Source organism: Somniosus microcephalus, chromosome 8 (genome assembly GCF_052327205.1).
Source record: "Somniosus microcephalus isolate GS21.2 chromosome 8, FLI_Smic_1.0, whole genome shotgun sequence".
In the NCBI taxonomy this organism is placed as follows: domain Eukaryota; kingdom Metazoa; phylum Chordata; class Chondrichthyes; order Squaliformes; family Somniosidae; genus Somniosus; species Somniosus microcephalus.
Genome location: NC_140994.1, coordinates 43820364 through 43842488, shown reverse-complemented (window position 1 = coordinate 43842488; position 22125 = coordinate 43820364). Strand labels below are relative to the sequence as shown.

At 42.1% G+C, this 22125-nt stretch overlaps 2 protein-coding genes and 1 non-coding gene across 5 annotated transcripts in view; 2 read left to right on the top strand and 1 right to left on the bottom strand.

Moving 5' to 3' along the window:
* Positions 1 to 11410, top strand: part of mmp21 (matrix metallopeptidase 21) — a 30923-nt gene extending 19513 nt beyond the window's left edge. The window contains exons 5-7 of the mRNA XM_085996130.1: positions 2391 to 2648; positions 2728 to 2900; positions 11084 to 11410. Coding sequence (XP_085852256.1) covers positions 2391 to 2648; positions 2728 to 2900; positions 11084 to 11383 — 731 coding nt within the window. The 3' untranslated portion in view covers positions 11384 to 11410. The remainder of the gene's footprint in view (positions 1 to 2390; positions 2649 to 2727; positions 2901 to 11083) is intronic.
* Positions 11411 to 11966: 556 nt separating this feature from the next.
* On the top strand, positions 11967 to 12039 carry trnak-cuu (transfer RNA lysine (anticodon CUU)). Its single transcript has one exon. It is a non-coding gene; the product is annotated as a tRNA-Lys (tRNA).
* Positions 12040 to 14154: 2115 nt separating this feature from the next.
* The window catches only part of edrf1 (erythroid differentiation regulatory factor 1), a 69438-nt gene continuing 61467 nt past the window's right edge, over positions 14155 to 22125 (bottom strand). For 2 of the 3 annotated variants that reach the window (XM_085994654.1, XM_085994655.1), the window contains 2 exons: positions 17879 to 18039; positions 14155 to 17339 (listed from right to left, as the gene is read on the bottom strand). In XM_085994654.1, coding sequence (XP_085850780.1) covers positions 17168 to 17339; positions 17879 to 18039 — 333 coding nt within the window. In that variant the 3' untranslated portion in view covers positions 14155 to 17167. The remainder of the gene's footprint in view (positions 17340 to 17878; positions 18040 to 22125) is intronic. The other variant, XM_085994656.1, reaches the window with a different exon arrangement.

Genomic DNA, 22125 nt, shown 5'->3' with positions numbered 1-22125 from the left:
TAGGGAAATGGTGTTGGGGAAATGACGGGATTGAAGGCTGATAAATCCCCAAGGCCTGATAATCTACATCCTAGGGTACTTAAGGAAGTGGCCCTAGAAATAGTAGATGCATTGCTGGTCATCTTCCAAAATTCTATAGACTCTGGAACAGTTCCCATGGATGGGAGGGTAGCTAATGTAACCCCACTATTTAAAAAAAGGTGGTAGAGAGAAAACGGGGAATTATAGACCGGTAAGCCTGACCTCGGTAGTGGGGAAAATGCTAGAGTCCATTATAAAAGATGTAATAGCAGAGCACTTGGAAAACAGTGACAGGATCGGACAAAGTCAACATGGATTTACAAAAGGTAATTTATGCTTGACTAATCTACTGGCATTTTTTGAGGATGTAACTGGTAGAATAGATAAGGGAGAACCAGTGGATGTGGTGTATTTGGACTTTCAGAAGGCTTTCGATAAGGTCCCGCATAAGAGATTAGCATGCAAAGTTAAAGCACATGGGATTGGGGGTAAGGTACTGACTTGGATAGAGAACTGGTTGGCAGACAGGAAGCAAAGAGTTGGAATAAACGGGTCTTTTTCCGAGTGGCAGGCAGTAACTAGTGGGGTACCGCAGGGATCGGTCCTTGGACCCCAGCTATTCACAATATATATTAATGATGTAGACGAGGGAACTAGATGTAATATCTCCAAGTTTGCAGATGACACAAAGCTGGGTGGGCGTGTACGCTGTGAGGAGGATGCAGAGAAACTCCAGTATGATTTGGACAGGTTGGGTGATTGGGTAGATGCATGGCAGATGCAGTATAATGTGGATAAATGCAAGGTTATCCACTTTGGTGGCAAAAATAGGAAGACAGATTATCTGAACGGCAATAGATTGGGAGAAGGGGAAGTGCAACGAGACCTGGGTGTCCTTGTGCACCAGTCACTGAAGGTAAGCATGCAGGTGCAGCAGGCAGTTAAGAAGGCAAATGGTATGTTGTCCTTCATAACGAGAGGATTCGAGTACAGGAGCAAGGATGTCTTGCTGCAGTTGTACAGGGCCTTGGTGAGACCACACCTTGAGTATTGTGTGCAGTTTTGGTCGCCTTATCTGAGGAAGGATGTTCTTGCCATGGAGGGAGTGCAGCGAAGATTCACCAGACTGATACCTGGGATGGCAGGAATGACGTATGAAGAGAGATTGGATCGATTAGGCTTATATTCACTAGAGTTTAGAAGAATGAGAGGGGATCTCATTGAAACTTATAAAATTCTAACAGGACTAGACAGACTAAATGCAGGAAGGCTGTTCCCGATGGCAGGGGAGTCCAGAACCAGGGGTCACAGTTTAAGGATAAGGGGTAAGCCATTTAGCACTGAGATGAGGAGGAATTTCTTCACCCAGAGAGTGGTGAACCTGTGGAATTCTCTACCACAGAAGGCAGTTGAGGTCAATTCATTAAATATAGTCAAGAAAGAGTTAGATATATTTCTTAAGGCTAAAGGGATCAAGGGACAGGGGAGAAAGCAGGGACAGGGTACTGAATTTGGATGATCAGCCATGATCTCATTAAATGGGGGAACAAACTCAAGGGGCTGAATGGCCTACTCCTGCTCCTATCTTTTATATTTCTGTGTTAAATTAGCATTCTGACAACACAAAGGTGATTATGGAAATTGAGGGTAGTCATGAACTAAAGAAATGGAATATACCTTTTCAGAATTATAAAGCCATCTTTGTGAACAAAGTCTCTGTTGAGCAAATGTGGAGCATTAATGCTGGCATAGACCTGTTGGGCCAAATGGCCTGTTTCTATGCTGTAAAATTCTACACAGCAACAATAATGATAAATAAAGAAATTCATGGTCTAAAATAATTGATCCAAAGGGCAATGTTTGGTAACAAGCAGCCTAGAATTGGGGCAAACAAGTGTGCAGGAATAGAAGAGAAATAAACTTTAAAAAAACTACCAAAGTGCAGACTTTGCTTTTGAAAAGGCTTACAAAAATACAGTATTTCACTAATACAATGAGGCTGCAGTACATGTGGTCTACTTGTCATCACAATGAGGAGAAATTTCTTCACTCAGAGGATGGTGAACCTGTGAAATTCTCTACCACAGAAGGCTGTGGAGGCCAAGTCACTGAATATATTTATTTCTAGACACAAAAGGCATCAAGAGGTATGGGGAGAGAGCGGGTATATGGTATTGAGATAGAGGATCAGCCATGATCATATTGAATGGCGGAGCAGGCTCAATGGGCCGAATGGCCTACTCCTGCTCCTATTTTTCTATGTTCTATGTTTCCAATACGATATTCTAAAGTATAATGTATTCTATGGCTATGACTGAACAAATAATAAGAAAAAGTGGTAACAGATTGACATCCTTTATTCTTTTTAGGCGTATGCGCAAGTCCTTTTGACACAGTATTTGACTGGATTCACAAGGAGAAAAATCAATATGGGGAGCTGATGATTCAATTTAACACATATTTCTTCAGAAATGAATTGTACTGGCTTTATGAAAACCGTAATAATCGAACACGCTATGGAGATCCCATTGCTCTCTCAGTTGGTTGGCAAGGAATCCCAAGTAGTGGCATTGATGCTTTTTTACATATATGGACGTGGACAAGAGATGCCATCTATTTCTTCAAAGGTGATTTAATACTCAACAAATTTAAAAACAATTAATTTGTGGAATGCTATTTTCAATGTGAATTTGTCCTCTTATACAGGTACTCAGTATTGGAGATATGACAATGAAAATGATAAAATATACACAGAGGACACAGAGGGAAACAAATATCCCAAGTTAATTTCTGAAGGTTTTCCAGGTGTTCAGAGTCCAATCGATACAGCTTTCTATCACAGGAGGGACCAAAACATCTATTTCTTCAAAGGTTCAAATGTAAGTTTTTTTTGTTCTTGGGATGTGGAAGACTGAGGCAAGGCATTTTTACTCATCCCTAATTACCCTGGGGGCATTAAGAATCAACCACATAATGTGGGACTGGACTTATATGTAAGCCAGATCAGGTAGGGGTGGCAGATTCCCCTCCCGGTGGTGGGGAAACTTTGAGACAATAATCCTGGACAAAATTAATTGGCTTTTGGAAAAGTATGGCTAATAAATGAAAGTTAGCACAGATTTGTTTAAGGCAAATCATGTTTGACTAACTTGATCGAGTTCTTTGATCAAGTAATGAAAAGGGTTTTTGAGGGTAGTGCGGTTGATATTGTGCATGTGGACCTTCAAAAGGCCTCTGGCAAAGTATCGCATAATCGACTTGTTAGCAAAATTAAAGCCCACGGGATTAAAAGGGACAGAGGCAGTATGGATACAACATTGGCTAAGGGACAGAAGACAGAACATTTATTTTTCCAGACAGGAGAAAGCTATACAGCTGTGTTCACCTGAGGTTGGTATTAGGACCACTGCTCTTTTTGATATATATTTATACAAGGCATCATTTCAAAGTTTGCAGATGAAATGGAACTCAGAAATGTAGTAAACAATGAGGAGGATAACAACAGACTTCAGGAGGACTTAGACAGATTGGTGAAATGAGCAGATACATGGCAGATGAAATTTAATGCAAAGTGTGAAGTGATGCATTTTGTTAGGAAGAATGAGGGAGGCAATATGAACTAAATGGTACAATTTTAAAGGGAGTGCAGGAACAGAGAGACCTGCCAATATTTGAAGGTGGCAGGACAAGTTGAGAAGGCTGTTAAAAAAGCATAGAAGATCCTTGGCTGTATTAATGCTAAACCTTTATAAAACACATGTTAGGCCTCAGCTGAAGTAGTGTGTTCAATTCTGGGCACCACACTTTAGGAAGGATGTCAAGGGCTTGGAGAGTGTGCAGAAGAGAATTACTAGAATTGTACTAGGGATGAGGGACTTCAATTACGTGGAGACTGGAGAGGCTGGGGTTGTTCTCTTTAGAGAAGGTTAAGGAGATTTGATAGAGGTGTTTAAAATCATAATAAATAAGGAGAAACCGTTTTTAGTGGCAGAAGGGTCAGTAATCAGAGGAGACAGATTTAAGGTGATTGGCTAAAGGCACGAGGAATTAAAAAATGTTTAAAATTTTTTTTTTTTTTAATTATTTTTTTTAAACACAGCACATTGTTGTGATCTGGAATGTACTACCTGAAAGTGGTGGAAGCAGATTCAATAGTAACTTTCAAAGGAGAATTGAATACTTGAAGGCAAAAAAATTGCAGGGATGTGAGGAAAGAGCAGGGGAGTAGGATTAATTGGGTAGCTCAACCAAAAAGAGTCAGCACAGGCACGGTGGGTTGAATGGCCTCCTTCTGTGCTGCATCATTCTATGATTCTAGAAGGACAGATCTAAATATAATTAATGTTATCCTGAGACAACCCTCACTAAATGCCCTACTGATGATTACTGTCTAAACTTTATTACAAGCATATGCCCATAGTCAATATAACAATTAGAAATTCAGCCGATTGATCTGTTACACAAGATTAGAACATAAGAAATAGGAGCAAGAGTAGGCCAATCGGCCCCTCGAGCCCGCTCCACCACCCAACAAGACCATGGCCGATCTGATCCTAACCCCAAATCCCCTATCACTCTGCATCCACCCGAACCCATGTGATCTCCCGGGAGAGGCGAAAAACCAGATAAAGACCCAATGGCCAATTTGGGAGAAACAAATCTGGGAAATTCCTCTCCGACCCATCTAGGCGATCGAAATTCTTCCAGGAGATCACTCTGTCCCTATATTTTCTACAGTACTTACCTTCTGTAAAGGCGATCTCCACCCCAGCCAGGAACAGGAATAAAACCATCTCCTGAAATCTAACAGAATTAGAACACAGTAGGAGCAGAACAAGGCTACACGGCCCCTGGGCCCGCTCCACTACCCACAGGGCCATGACCATTCCGAACCCAGACTCATGTCCAATTTCCTGCCCGCTCCCCGTAACCCTTTATTCCCTTTACTTCTAGGAAACTATCTATTTCTGTTTTAAATTTATTTAATGATGTAGCTTCCACAGCTTTCTGGGGCAGCAAATTCCACAAACCTACCACCCTCTGAGTGAAGAAGTTTCTCCTCATCTCAGTTTTGAATGAGCAGCCCCTTATTTTAAGATTATGCCCCCTAGTTCTAGTTTCACCCATCATTGGGAACATCCTCACCGCATCCACCCGATCAAGCCCCTTCACAATCTTATATGTTTCAATAAGATCGCCTCTCATTCTTCTGAACTCCAATGAGTAGAGTCCCAATCTACTCAACCTCTCCTCATATGACCACCCCCTCATCCCCGGGATTAACCGAGTGAACCTTCTTTGTACTGACTCGAGAGCAAGTATGTCTTTTCTTAAGTATGGACACCAAAACTGTATGCAGTATTCCAGGTGCGGCCTCACCAATACCTTGTACAACTGCAGCAATACCTCCCTGTTTTTATATTCCAACCCCCTAGCAATAAAAGCCAACATTCCATTGGCCTTCTTGATCACTTGCTGCACCTGCATACTAACTTTTTGAGTTTCGTGCACCAGGACCCCCAGATCCCTTTGTACTACAGTACTTTCCAGTTTCTTGCCATTAAGATAATAACTTGCTCTATGATTTTTCCTGCCAAAGTGCATAACCTCACACTTTCCAGTATTGTATTCCATCTGCCAAATCTCTGCCCACTTACTTAGCCTGTCTATGTCCCTTTGCAGGTTTTTTATGTCCTCCTCACTCACTACTTTCCCTCCCATCTTTGTATCATCTGCAAACTTTGATATGTTACACTCGGTCCCCTCCTCCAAATCGTTAATATAGATTGTAAAGAGTTGGGGACCCAGCACTGACCCCTGCGGAACACCACTAGTTACTGGTTGCCAATCTGAGAACGAACCATTTATCCCAACTCTCTGCTTTCTGTTAGAGAGCCAATCCTCCACCCACGCCAGAATATTACCCCCAATCCCGTGATTTTTTATCTTGAGCAATAATCTTTTGTGTGGCACCTTGTCAAATGCCTTTTGGAAGTCTAAATACACTACGTCCACTGGTTCCCCTTTATCCACCCTGTATGTTACTTCCTCAAAAAACTCAAGCAAATTTGTTAAACATGACTTCCCCTTCATGAAACCATGCTGAGTTTGCCCTATTAAATTATGTTTATCCAAATGTCCCGTTACTGTCTCCTTAATAATGGACTCTAACATTTTACCAACCACAGATGTTAGGCTAACAGGTCTATAGTTTCCAGCCTTCTGCCTACTACCCTTTTTAAATAAGGGTGTTACATTAGCAGTTTTCCAATCTGCCGGGACCTTTGCTGAGTCCAGTGAGTTTTGGAAAATTATTACCAATGCATCCACAATCCCTACCGCTACTTCCCTCAAGACCCTGGGATGCAAGCCATCAGGTCCAGGGGATTTATCCGCCTTGAGTCCCATTATTTTACCAAGTACCACTTCCTTCGTGATTTTAATCGTATTTAGTTCCTCCCCCCCTAGAGCCCCCTGTTTGTCCAGTGTTGGGATATTCTTAGTGTCCTCTACTGTAAAGACTGATACAAAATAATTGTTCAGTGTTTTTGCCATCTCCATGTTTCCCATCATTAATTTCCCGGTCTCATCCTCTAAGGGACCAACATTTACTTTAGCCACCCTTTTTCTTTTTATATAACTATAGAAACTTTTACTGTCTGTTTTTATATTTTTTGCTAATTTACTTTCATAATCTATCTTCCCTTTCTTAATCAATCTTTTTGTTATTTTTTGCTGTCTTTTAAAGACTTCCCAATCTTCCATCCTCCCACTAGATTTGGCTACCTTATATGCCCTTGTTTTTAGTCGGATACTATCCTTAATTACTTTACTTAGCCACGGATGGCTATCTTTTCTTTTACACCCTTTTTTCCTCAGTGGAATATATTTTTTTTGGAAGTTGTAAAATAACTCCTTAAATGTACACCACTGGTCATGTACCGTCTTACCCTTTAATCTATTTTCCCAGTCCACTCTAATTAATTCCGCTCTCATACCTTCATAGTCTCCTTTATTCAAGCTCAGCACGCTTGTTTGAGATCCAACCTTCTCACCCTCTAATTGAATATGGAACTCAACCATGTTATGGTCACTCATTCCAAGGGGATCCTTTACTAGGACATTTTTAATTAATCCTGTCTCATTACACAGGACCAAATCTAAGGTTGCTTGCCCCCTGGTCGGTTCAGTTACATACTGCTCAAGAAACCCATCCCTAATACACTCAATGAACTCTTCCTCAAGGCTGCTCTGCCCAATTTGATTTGTCCAGTTAATATGATAATTAAAATCCCCCATAATTATAGCTGTTCCCTTATTACAAGCCTCAACTATTTCCTGATTAATACTCCGTCCAACAGAGTTGCAACTGTTCGGAGGCCTATAGACTACACCCACTAGTGTTTTTTTCCCCTTATTATTCCTTACCTCCACCCAAACTGTTTCACTATCCTGCTCCTTTGACCCAATATCATTTCTCTGTATTATAGTGATTCCTTCCTTTATTAACATAGCCACCCCACCTCCTCTCCCTTCCTGCCTGTCCTTCCTGATTGTTAAATAACCTGGTATGTTTAATTCCCAGTCATGGTCACCCTGCAGCCATGTTTCTGTAATGGCCACAAGATCATACCCATATGTCATTATTTGTGCTGTTAACTCATTCATTTTGTTACGAATGCTACGTGCATTCAGATAAAGAACTTTCAAATATGTTTTGTAACACTTAGTTCCTGTTTTTTCCCTTTTTAGTACTTTACTTTTTACTCCATACCTTCTGTCCCTTCCTGACACATTCTGTTTTTTAATTCCCCCACTGCTACCTAAGTCTATGACCTTCTCTGTTGTCATTTCTATTATTTGCTCTCTAGAAACCTCCCCCCCACTAATTAGTTTAAAGCCCTCTCTACAGCCCTAGTTATATGATTCGCCAGGACTCTAGTCCCAGCACTGGCCAAGTGGAGTCCGTCCCAACAGAACAGCTCCCTCCTGTCCCAGTACTGGTGCCAGTGTCCCAAGAAGCAAAACCCATTTCTCCCACACCAGTCTTTGAGCCACGCATTTAACTCTTTAATTTTATTTATCCTAGCCAAATTCGCTCGTGGCTCAGGTAATAACCCAGAGATTATTACCCTTGAGGTTCTGTTTTTTAATTTGACCCCTAGCTGCTCATACTCCTTTAACAGAACCGTCTTCCTTGTCCTATCTACGTCGTTTGTACCAACATGGACCACGACAACTGGATCCTCCCCCTCCCACTGCAAGTTTCTTTCCAGCCCAGAAGAGATGTCCTTAACCCTGGCACCAGGCAGGCAACACAGCCTTCGGGACTCCCGCTCTTGACTGCAGAGAACCCTATCTATCCCCCTAATGATACTATCCCCTACCACTACATTTCTTTTTACTCCCTCCACTTGAATGGCCCCCTGTACCACGGTGCTGTGGCCAGGTTGCTCATCCTCCCTGCAGTCCCCGCTCCCGCCCTCACAGGGAGTAAGAACCTCGATCCTGCTGGACAAGAACAAGGGCTGCGTCTCCTTCAACACTACATCCTGGATCCCTGTACCTTCCTCACTCGTAGTCACACCGTCCTGTCCCTGACCACGGACTACATCTGCAGTAATTAACTTCATAGGTGTGACCATCTCCTGAAACATAGAGTCCAGGAACTTCTCCCCCTCCCTGATGTGTCGCAGTGTCCGAAGCTCGGTCTCAAGCTCCATAACATGGAACTTGAGTTCCTCTAGCAGCAAACACTTGTCGCAGATGTAATCACCGTCAGCCTCAATGGGGTTCACCGGCTCCCACATCTCGCAACAGTAACACATCACCTGCTCCATTCTATATAATTAATTAAATTTCTTATTATTAGTTATGAAGACCCTGCCCGGATATATATGATAATATCACACCACTATTCAATAGGACTTACCAACTTAAAGGTATGAAAAAGAGAAGGAAGAAAACCAACCAACCAGCTGATCACCAACCTCCTCCTTGAATACTGTCTGTGGAGCCTGTTTGGTTGACTCGTCTCGCTGCTCCGCCTGCGCAGTGCTGTCTAAGCCTGGGAGTGGGGAATAAAACAGAGCAAAAAACACACCCTCACCTCCCACTTATCCGAACTCTCCCACTTAGCAAAACTCCAACAGCACTCAATGCACAAAGCACTCCGTGCACCGCACTAGCCCCTCCCCTTTTATACCTGGATTCTACTTCCTGTTTAAACTGCCCAAGAGTTTAAAAAACCCTTAAAAAATTAAACTTACTTCAAATAATTGACTTCTTAACACACTAAAATTCACAAAATACACTTAAATGATTTTTCTCCCACTTAGCAAAACTCCAACAGCACTCAATGCACTCAATCCTCATGTTGAATGTCTCTAAAAATCTTACATCCGCACACTCCCATCCACATTTATAATGGAAACTGCCTTTGCATACTTATCACACTCGGTGTCCTATTTGACTCTGAGCTGAGCTTTTGACAAAGAGCCTACTTACACCTCCCATCACCCGTCTCTACCCTTATATCAGCTTATCTGCTGCTGAAACCCTCATCCATGTTTTTGTTACCTCCAGACTTTACTCTTCCAACGCTCTCCTGGCTGGTTTCCCGTCTCCCACCCTCCATAAACTTAAGCTCATCCAAAGCTCTACTGCCCATATCCTAACCCGCACCAAGTCCCGTTCACCTAGCACCTCTGTGCTTGCTGTCCTACATTGGCTCCCAGTCCATGAACTCAATTTTAAAATTCTCATGTTCAAATCCCTCCAAGGCCCCACCCTCCCCATTTATGACCTACTCCAGCCCTACAACCCTCCAAGAACTCTGCGATCCTCCAACTCCGACGTCTTCGGCATCCCCCACACCCTTCGCTTCGCCATTGGCGGCCGTGCTTTCAACTTTTTAGGCCCTAAGTTCTGCAATTCTCCCACTGTAACTCTCCCCACTTTAAGGCTCCTTAGCCACCCAGCCTAATGGCCCAGAATTTGCTGGGGAACTAACGCCAAGTTTAATGTACACGCAGTTATTAGTGTAAATCGTACAGCAATTTGTGGCGAGGAAGAAATGAGAATCACCACAAATTGCTGGACGATTCGCGCCGCTCCACCGTTAGCCTCACGAAAACGGCAGCTCGTAGTCAACCTCCGTGAGTTTCAATTATTTGCTATACTTAACAGCGCAAGGACCTTTTTAATGATATTTATGTTCCTGCAGTGCCACTCGACCTCTCCCGCCTAGAAAGCGAACAATTGAAACTGTGGCGTTTCATTCCTACAGATAGTAAATTGTTCTCCTTTCTGTCTCTTCTCTCAATCCAATTTTTCTTTCCTTCTTGCTATTTCTCTTTCTGTACCCAATTTGAGTCTAATTCACCCGATTTCCTTCTCCATCATTCCTGTTTCTTTATCTTTAAATATCATTGGTTAAGGACATAGACTTTGTCCCGTCATTCACCAAGGTCTCAGATGCCCCGATTACAGATGAAAAATCAGTATCAACGCGGTTGCTACATTGGGTCTGTTTAAAGTCATTAGTCCTGTTTGTTTTGAAATTTGGCTGCATGCACCTCCTATTACTACAAAACATCATCTAGCACGGGATTAGTGCATCATTACATTGCTGTCTGATGTGCAACACCTGAATCATTTGACAGATGTGAAGCTGTCCATTATAAAATTTCAGGTCAACATTTCAGCAGAACAGAATATTTTTTTTTTTTTTTTTTTTAAATTGCCTTAAGTTTGTGAATCAGTAAAGTGGTCAAAAAAGTGTCAGTAATTTAAGATTTGATGGTAACTTTATTTGAACAAAATGATAGCGATAGCTCTGGTAATGGTAACCAAGGCTTTCTGAGGAAGACACAACAGTACCAACAAGAGGGAAGCACTTGAGTGGATATGAATAGAAGGGGTTGAATCACAAGGCCGGTCCAATTTTTTCCCCATCTAATTATGGTAGAGATATACTTTATTTCAATGGCAACAAAGTGACTGATATTAAATAGCCGAAATGGTCACTTCCTATGTGTTACTACATTCATTTTCTCTATAGGTGACTACTTTCAATGTGAATACTAACCAGATTAATGGATATCCAAAAAGAATTATAGATGTATTTCCACCAGTGATACCAAATGATCATCCCATTGAAAATCTGAATGCTGTATACTACTCATATCACTACCAATCCATCTTTTTCTTCAAAAACAATTTCTTTTGGAAAATGGTCAATGATTGGGATAAAAAGCGGAATCCATTATTGCCATTGAATGGATTATTGCCCAAGAGAAATATATCAGATCAATGGTTTGATATTTGTGATGTTCATTATTCAATGCTGAACAGGAACTAAATTTGCTTCAAAAAGGTCTTCATAACAAACTGGCAGTGTATGTGCAAGTGAAGTGACTGGAAATCAGGATTAAGGCATGTATGATGAAGGCTGTTTTGGATTGCAAATGCATCGTTAGCCTGCTTTTTAAGCTTAATGCTAGACTTTCTCTGACATGCAAAAATCAAATGACCTAGAAATGAGTCAAAACCATGTGCGACAAAAGTCTGTGCCAGACTGTTGTAGAATTAATTCCATAGATTTAAAGATTCTTATTATTTGCTAAATATTTTAATACTGCCTATTAAGGTTGACATTTATAATAGTGTAAACTGTACAGACATATGTAATAAAAAGGATATGTAATCTGCTTTCCATAAAAGTACTGCATAGATAGCTTTTTCTAATTTGACATACAGGAAACTCATTTAAACGGCGCCTAAATATCCAGAATTCTATTAACCGGCAAAATTCTCGCTCTGAAAACACCTCAATAACCGGCAATGTTGCTGAGTTAGTCAGTGGGGGTAGTTCTCCAAACTGCCACTACTCGGCTTCTTGGCGCTGTCGGAAGTCGGAACACCTCAATACCCCTGTAACAGAGGCCCGGCTAGCTCAGTCGGTAAAACATGAGACTCTTAATCTCAGGGTCGTTGGTTCGAGCCCCACGTTGGGCGGTAGTTATTTAAATAAAAGAGTACCCCTGTAACAGGAGTCTGACTCTCCCACTCTGCCGGTAGTCTCTTCTGAACCGCCATTTTACAGGGGTACCGTGCGTCTCCCACGCTGCTGGTAGTCATTGCATTGCATTATGGAAATCCCAAAAGTTGGTCCAAGCAAAAGAGAGTGGTAACTTTAAAACAGAAAATCGACATATGCCAACCACTAGAAAGGGGAGAGAAGCGTATCAACATTATGAATGAATTCAAAATTGGTTAGTCAACAATCTATGACATCAAATCGCAGAAGGATAATCGAAAAAGCGAAGGATATTCTACTCAAAGATGGAGCTCACTGACAAGTGTGCTTTCTCCGAGGGATGGCTAACGTGCTTCAAGGTACGGCACGGGATACGACTCCTCGATATTTCCGGGGAGAAGAAATCAGCTGATCACGACGCCGCAGAAGAATACCGCGATTATTTCAATCGGATTGTGCAGCAACATGATTTGTCGCCAGCACAGCTATACAATGCCGATGAAACTGGCTTATTTTGGAGGTTTTTGCCAGAATCAACGCTTGCTGGGGTTAGTGAGGCTAATGCTTCAGGATACAAGAAAAATAAAGATCGTGTAACCGTGCTAACATGTGCAAACGCTGCTGGATCACACCGGGTTAAACTTCTTGTCATTGGGAAGTATAAAAATCCCCATGCATTTAAAAATGTGAGGCACTTACCTGTTGAGTACAAAGCTCAAAGAAATGCTTGGATGGATAAGGAAATCTTTTCAAATTGGTTCCATTATATTTTTGTTCCATCTGTGAAGGAACATTTCCGTAGAATAGGGAAACCTGAAGATAGCAAATGCATTTTATTGCTTGATAATTGTGGAGCCCATCCGCATGAATCCGAGTTGGTTTCGGGAAATATTTTCACCATTTATTTGCCACCAAATGTAACTTCTCTCATACAACCCATGGACCAGGGCGTTATCCAAAATCTCAAGTGTCATTACAAGAAAGACTTCCTACGTAAACTGATAAGCCAAGATGACAATATTCACGCATTTCAGAAGGAATACCATCTTAAAGTTGCCATCTTTAATGCTGCATGTTCCTGGAACTTGGTGAAAGGTCACATTTTGAGACAAGCCTGGTGCAAATTGTGGCCTTCTGTAATGTTTGCTGAAGGTGGTTCTTCAGAGGAGGAATTTCATGGGTTCAATGTTCGTCCCAAGAGGAGTACAGTAATGGAACTGGCTGGCATGGTGAAAAATGTACACCCAGCAAACCCTCTACATCACCTCAGTGAAAGTGATATTGAGCAGTGGGTTGATGCAGATAGAGAAGTTGCTGTTGTGCATATGCTAAGTGATGATGAAATAATTGAGAATGTTTTGAATCCAAAGAAAGAAAAGGAAAGTGAAGAGGATGAGATTTCTGAAGAGATGATTTCTTGGGCTAAAGCTGCAGAAGGATTTGCTTTATTCCTCAAATTTGCTGAAAGGCATCCTTGCTACTCTGCCCAAGAAGATATGCACCTCCATATTCTGCATTCCACCTTTCTATAAAAAAGGCAAGAGTCCACTAAGCAAGCAGATATCCAGGACATGTTTAGGAAAGCTTCCAAAAGAGTTGAAGCAGTGGAAGTGCCTGAAGAATCTGTTGAAGTGCATGATCCTGATGACCCAGCTGGCATGGATATTCCTGATGAACCAGTTGACTTGGAATAAGTGTAGTCAACCACAGTACTTTATACTGTACTGTACAGTCGTTTAATTACTTAACAGTAAAACAAAACTTATAAAGAGTTATGGATTGCCCTCAACTGGCAGTACTGTGCTTAATTAAGCATCTTCCACCATCCATTTAACACATTCTGTAGGTGAGTACCCAATTACTATATACTGCACATTTCTTGATTTTTTTTATTTTTCTTTGTTAAAAATAGCCTCGGTAGATAACCCTCTCCGTCATCCAGAAATTTTGATAAACCGGCAACACGCCGGTCCCGGATAAAAAAAAGTTTCCTGTAGTATAATACCTGCACTTACTGTTCCAGGTTACACATTTGCTCAGTACCAATGTAGATATAGACATTGATTGACCAAAGGACAACACGTGACAGACAGTTGCTTTCATATTTTTATTAAATATATTGTTTAAAAATGTCACATGGTATTAGATTTTTGTCTATTGGCAGCAGGATGAACATTCTTCCAAACAAAATGTAATGTACTTCTGAACAATCAAACTCTGCAGAGCCCTCAGATATGGATATCTGCCATTTTTGAACAGGAATTGTTAAAACCAGGCTTCTAATTATAAAAGTCACAAAAATTCAAGTTTCCGATCTTGAAACATTTCTGTAGTAAACTATAAATAAAATATCCAGCTTCTTCATTTAACCTCCAATATTTCTAATAAGTCTCCCTTTCTTCTGTGAAGGCTAGGTTTTTTGAGCTGTCTTCCATTTAACATTTTTCTTTACCTTCTGACATATCTCGAGATGGATTCATGAACAGCTGTTTCCTCTAAACAAAATTCTCTCACCAAACCCAAAACACATACAAAAAAAGCTCACAGCAAGACAAGGGAATAAAACTACACCTGAATAGAACACCATCAGAATCTTCATCCAGGCATCAATTATCAGACAGCCACACTAGCCCAGGTTCTGAATGTGCAGACATATTTCCACTCTGCTGTCACATTTTTAAATTTATGGTACATAAATCAATCTCCAAATTGAACCCTGATTTATAGTATAATTTTTGCATTCCAATTTACCTAGAGAACATTGTACACTTAGTTTCAAAATATATACACAATTAGTTACAAACTTTACAAGTTGTTAGCAAAAATCCTGCAATACCATTATACAATATATACACTGTAAATCTTGAAAGACTCAAATTCATACTGTTGAATTCTCTATTAAAAACAACTTGTTTCTTGTGAAACTGCAGGTATTTAACCTACTGACCAATGAGAGGATGTTATCATGTGTAACACTTTATTCCCCATCAGTTGTGACTTGTAAAATAAGCTAAACAACTTTAAAATCTTGTCAAAATTGATTGCGTGGGTTACCTGCATGTTTCTTTCACAAAGTTACCAATAGTAATGATAAACATGAAAAATGTGCATCTTGAAAATATTCTCATAATTCCTACCTTGCATCACCATCAGTAGATTCTTTGAATGTCAATAATGAAGCAGTCTATGTCCCCATGCAGCAAAACATCCAGGCTTGGCTGATAAGTGCCAAGTAATTAGTGCCACACAAGTGTCAGGCAATGACCATTCCAACAAGGGTGAGCCTAACCACCTCACCATGACATTCAATGAAATTACCTCCGCTAAGTCCCCCACTATCAACATCCTGCCAGGGGGCAGGTGGGTCACTATTGACCAGAAAATCAACAACCAGCCACATTAATGCCTTGGCTACTAGAGCAGGTCAGAGGCTGGGTATTCTACAATGAGTGGTTCACACCTAACTCCCCAAAGCCTCTTCACCACCTAGAAGGCACAAGTCAGGAGTGTGCTGGAATACTCTCCACTTGCCTGGATGGGTACAGCTGCAACAACAGTCAAGAAACTCAACACCATCCAGGGCAAAGTCCACTTGATCAGCAATTCATCCACTAGCTTAAACATGCACCCCTTCCACTGGCATGCAGTGTGTACCATCTACATGATGCACTGCAGCAAATTGCCACAGCTTCTTCGACAACCTCCCAAAGCCCACGACCTCCACCTAGAAGGACAAGGGCAGCAGGTGCATGGAAACATCACCTCCAAGTTCCCTGCCAAGTCATACATTATCCTGCCTTGGACGTACATTACTGTTCCTTCATTGTTGCTGGTTCAAAATCCTAGCTAACATCATTGTGGGAGCAGCTTCACCACAAGGACTGCAGTTGTCAAGAAGGTGCCCCACCACTGCCTTCTCAAGGGAAACTAGTGATGGCATTAAATGCTGGCCTTGCCAGTGACGTCCACATTCCAAGAAAGAATTAAAAAATCTGCATGCCTAATCAGCTGATCAAGATCATAGATCTTCAAAGGTCTAGTTTACTTTCTACTTTGAAACTAACCCTATTAACATTTTGTTTATTTTGCCTATAGACAAATGAGTTTAATGATGTGAACTTTTACTATTCATCCATTGCAAAGGGTAAAATGTTGGCTCACATATTCATGTATGAATATTCTTTTTAATAACTAAAATGCAACTCCAAATCCCAATTTGTGACAGATTGTCTTGCAAGTTATTTCTGAGGCCATAAGAAAGGATCCATTACTGCACCTTTTTCGTTCACTAATCAAACACATTAATCTAAAGAGTGTCATTCATATTGCCTGTATTTACAACATACACAGTAAGGAAGTACTTCATATAGCAATTCACTGACAAACCTTTAAATGCAATTTGCATACATATTGTTGCAATTAATAACATTTAAGAGCAATATCATTAACAACTTAAACCAAAGTTTATTTTTGTTACCAATTTTCTCCTCTTCTCCCTTGATGGCAGTGCCCCATGCTGAGGTACAGATCTCCTCAGTTGTTCATCAAGTAGTCATTCTTCATGTGTGACAAGCTGAGGTAGTGAGTTTCAAGAAACTATTCAAATGTGAAGATACCACTGCCAAGCCTAGTCCTGCCCTCATCAGACATCTGCAATACTCACTTTCAATGATGGTAACTGAAAAGCCATCAGAAGCAGGGATGATGAATAATTTTTTCCCTCCTTAGCTCAGGGATGGTGTGGCTAACTGCAGTATCTTCACTGCCAGCTTGGCTGAAACTAGGTTACTCAGCACAGGGTTTGAACCTGGGAACTTCAGTCTGTATGTCTCAGTATGACGTCCATTGGTAAGTTAAAGTATTGCCTCAAAGAACTAGCTTTTAATTGGTGCTAATTATTAGTTACTGAAATACTGTCTACACTGCTAACTCCAAGTGATTTACTTAAGAGTTATCCATAGATGATAGAAGCCTTTTGAAATTTGCCCATTTACCTTTGAACAGTTTCCATCAACTGTCACAGTTCAAATAAGACCTTAGTCAGAAAAGATAAACTCAAATTTTATAATGGTGCTTTCAGTATAACAGTAGGAGGACATCTGGTGGTCACACAGATCCAGTCTCATCAACTGACAGTCTAGATGATAATTGTTTTAGTAAACTCAGTATCACCTCCACTCTCTGTATTAGAGGGGTGTCCTTATCTGCTGTTGCCCGCAGCAATGTTGAATAAGCATGCTTGTAGTTTTTCAATATTATTTGATCATCACTAATGCCACTGTAAAAACACAAAACAAGAACATTAGTTTGAGAAATGCAAAATTCACACAGAATATTAAGAATTGAACCCTGTTCAAATCTCGTGGCTCATTTAATCACGATTCCCGCAATAAACTAAGAACACTGCCGCTTCCAACTGAAGTACTGTTTTTTCTGAATTTGCATGTAGTTGGATATCAACAGCAGCATTGGGACTACAGTAGACAAGATTAAGGCATGAAGTTAGATCTCATCTACAAGAAGGTTAAAGGTATAGGACAAGACAAGGAGCAGAACTTTATGGGTATAGTTCACTTAGGACTTACTAATAAATTCAGGTTCCTCACCCTCCCCATCTCAACAGACAGAATTGAAAACCATCTCAGATTTCAGTACGAGCAGGCATTTACAATTTTTGACAAATAGAAAATACCCTCCATACATACACTCACACACACATTTGTGTTGTAAAGTAAAAGTGAATGTTCTCATGCAAATATACCTGGGGAAATGGACATAAATCAGGATATTGGTGAATACAGAAAGGGAGTGCTTTACCTGCCCTTCCTTTTCAAGGTCAGCAGTTTGATGAGCTGAAACAACAGAAAGGAAAGTCGAGCTTCAAACATGTTGACAAGTTTTACGATCTCTTCTTCATTAAGGCTGGAAGAATCATTTTCAGACACATTTCCATCATGGTGTGCATGACAATTTCCTTGCTGGATGAATCAATATAAAAGGGAAATTTTAGCACGAGGTCACTTTTCTTCTAAATATTCATGATGTATGTTACAAACAAATTTTCTTCAATGTCCATTATCCATGCATAGTGAAATTTAAAATAAGGTGGCAAATGTTTACACAACTTGAGGGCCAACAGAGAATATGGCCCTGATTTTAACTCAGCCAATTTTCAGCAGGTGAGTTTTGGCGTCAGTTCAAATCTGACTCACTGCAGTCAAAGACAGGCCCAGTGTATTTCAATTCCTCACCTCATTATCTCACCAGTGAAATTCCCACCCGATTTGTTGACCCAACAGTAAGAGCGCAATTTCCAGCCAGAGGCCTATTTAAAGCAAGAATGCACCTCTTTGAGGTTGCATTTCCCTTCTGTAAGACTTTGCTGTTGGAGTGGGGCAGCAAGAAACTGAGACAGCATGAGTCATAGGCAAGTCTCCAGGTTAGGCCTCCCTGGAAATCCTGCTGGAAAAGGTCATGACGAGGTGGCTTTCAAAGCATCACTCATCTCCTGCAGTCTGCTCTACTGCAGATCAGTGCAGCTGATAAGCCTCAGCCCCATGGGAGTGGCAGTAGCGAACACGAATAATACATGTTGCCCTCTCAGGTTGTCAGCACGTGTTCCCTCGCCACCCCCTCAACCAATACCAACCATGATGCAGCTGAAGTGCTGTCTGCAGCTTGTCCTTCATAGGCTCGGGCCCCCAGAAGTCACCAGCCACAAGCATGTCAAGGGACCCCACATGAGTAACAGCAGCCTTCCACCAGCTCTGCTGAAGACACTTGAGAAGCACCTCGTAAGAGTAGTAGAGTTAGTAAACTTTCACAGAATCACAGAAACCCCACAGTGCAGATAGAGGCCATTTCAGCCCATCGAGCCTGCACCGACACATATCCCACCCGATCCCCGTAACCCCACGTATTTAATCCCCCTAACACTAAGGGTCAATTTATCATAGCCAATCATCCTAACCCGCACATCTTTGGACTGTGGGAGGAAACCGGAGCACCCGGAGGAAACCCACGCAAACACGGGGAGAATGTGCAAACTCCACACAGACACCCGAGGCCGGATTCGAACCCGGGTCCCTGGCACTGTGAGGCAACAGTGCTAACCACTATGCCACCGTGCTGCCTTCGAAGAAAAGCACTATGGGTTGATTACTTGGGTAATAAAAATAATTTACTACAATATTGTGCTTGAAATTAAAATCAACACCATTAATACATTTACAACTTTGGTCTATAGTTTCTTCTAATTACAGCTTTTTAATCTTCATTGTCAGAAAGTCATTAATGTACAAGTTGACTGAATGGTTTCAATGTTTTTCCAATGCAAAAATCAAGGGAGTGGTAATGAGGGATTTTTGTGACTTCAGGTAAGGGATTGAGGAGGTCACCAATTGCACCACTCTTATCAACTGCTCCCTGGCCTGTCCAGCTGCAATGAGTTCTGCTGGCTCTTCTTGTGGTTCTCTCTTGCTTTCATACAATTATTCTTCATCTGACAAGCCTCTTGTTGCTGTACCTCCTCCAACTCCAATCTCTTGCAGAATGCAGCAAACTGCAAATATGCAGCCCACTTTGTCTGGACTACATTTTAGGGAGCCCCCACAGCAATGAAGGCACCTGAATTTTTGCTTCAAAATCCTAATGGTATGTTCTATAATACTCCTGGTGTGCCCCATGGCTCGCACTGTATGTGTGTTGTTCAGATGTGGTGGGGTGTCATCAGCCAGGTGTAGAGAGGTTATCCCTCGTCTCCTGGCAGCCATCTGACATTTCTGAGTGGGTGGAAAAGTGGGGGAAATGGATAAGTGTCGTAGAATGAAGGAGTCATGACAGCTGCCAGTGAAACTGGTGCAGATTTGCATGACCCTTCTGCGCTGATCACACACTAGATGAACACTGAGGGTGTGCAAGCCCTTCTGTTAGAAATCAGGGGTGTTCAAAATGTATATGGTTTTGCAGATAGAATTGTGACACGAGTAATGCTGTATTTACATGATTGTATTAGAACTAGAGACAGAAAGTCTCTCAGACTAGTATTAGAATAATTAGATAGATGTGTAGAATCTGCCTGTGTTTTGGTTCCCTACGGATGTTATAGCATTCTGCAGTGTGACGGTCATAAATAATCTCGTTTTCAAGTTAGGATTTCAACCTTGTTTATGTTTCTCTAATTTGACCAAACAAGGCCCAATGTTATATTTCTTCCATTACTGCTAATAACCATATTATAATGCTAAGTTAGGATTTTGACTTTGGTTAACAAAACTGCTTTAAAATGCAAAAGTTAACCAGTGCACGAGAATAGAAGATATCTTTGTGAATTTAATGATTCATTCCATGGTACAATAGTCTGATAATGAAATAGTTAGTTCTGCATAGCTAAAGTTGCATGAACAGTATGAACATAAATAACTGATATCTTGTCAATAACTTGGCCTCAGGCCCACTCTTTAAAAGAAAAAAAAAAAAAAAAAAGTGCTTGTTCACACAGACGGTGGAGGGGCGGGCTGGTCGAATGCTCTTTTGAGCGTGATCCCACGCTCACTAACCTGAAGGTAGGTAGGTGAGTGAGTCCGGAAGCCAGAGAACTGTTCACGCACGTCAGCCGTCTATCTGATTGTGACTGGTACCAGCTGCTTGTCACGGTCGTATGTTTTGCTCTATAACTAGCATGTTATATTCAGTCTTAAACTCTGATTAAACACATGGTATACCTATCAATTCATCCAATGAAAAGCGACGAGTTAAGAAAGTAACTATAGGTTTTTATTGGCTAAATAACAGAGCCCACCCTCGTGGGTGATCGGATCCAACAAGGAGGAATACCAGCCAGTCGACCACCTTTATACCTGGGCAGGTAGGTGGAGCCATGGGCGGAGTCAGCAGTGGTCAGCCCAGGTATAACAGCGTGACAAGAGGCGACCTCATATAGTGATACAACAGTGTGAACAGTGATAACCATAGAGTAACGATATAACAGTGATAACTATAGTGTAACGATAGTGAACGACAAAAGTGGTTTACCACATTCACCCCTTGTTTAGATTTGAGTCCGGCGGGGTGATGTGTACTACCAGTTCTGGTATGTCAGTCTGTCCGGAGGCCTTGTAAGCCTTTCCGATCGTTGCAGCAGCGGTGTTGCATTCTCCGGTGGTGATGCTGGTGTCTGCGTGGTCGGCGAGGGCTCGTGGGGTTCCGGCATGCCGTCTACCTGAGCTGGAATCGGGGGGGGGGGGGGGGGGGGGTGGGGGGTGAAGGTGGTGTCTCCGGAATGCCCGAGGGTGCGAGGTCTCGCAAGGAGACTGTGTCCTCCCGCCCTTCTGGGTATGCCACATAGGCGTACTGAGGGTTGGCGTGCAGGAGGTTCGCCCTCTCGACCAGGGGGTCCGTTTTATGGGCCCTCACGTGCTTTCGCAGCAGGACGGGCCCCGGAGAGGTCAGCCAGGTTGGTAGTGTGGTTCCCGTAGTCGACTTCCTGGGGAAAACAAACATTCGTTCATGGGGGGTGGCGTTAATGGCAGTGCAAAGTAGTGACCGGATGGAATGCAGCGCTGCCGGGAGGACTTCCGGCCAGCAGGAGGTTGGGAGGCCCTTAGACTTTAAGGCTAAGAGGACGGCCTTCCATACAGTCGCGTTCTCTCTTTCCACCTGGCCGTTCCCTCGAGGGTTGTAGCTGGTGGTCCTGCTTGCAGCAATACCTCTTGCTAGTAGGAACTGGCGGAGTTCCTCGCTCATGAAGGAGGAGCCCCGGTCACTATGTATATAGTTTGGGAACCCGAACAAGGCGAAGAGGTCGTTCAGGCATTTAATGACCGTGGTACTGGTCATGTCTGGGCAGGGGAAGGCGAAGGGGAAACAGGAGTACTCATCAACAATGTTGAGGAAGTACACATTACGGTCAAGAGGACGGGAGGGGCCCCTTAAAATCGATGCTCAAGCGCTCGAAGGGGCGGGTGGCCTTGATCAGGCTTGCTCTGTCCGGCCTAAAGAAATGCGGTTTGCACTCGGCACAGGTCTGGCAGTTCCTGGTCATGGTCCTGACCTCCTCGATGGAG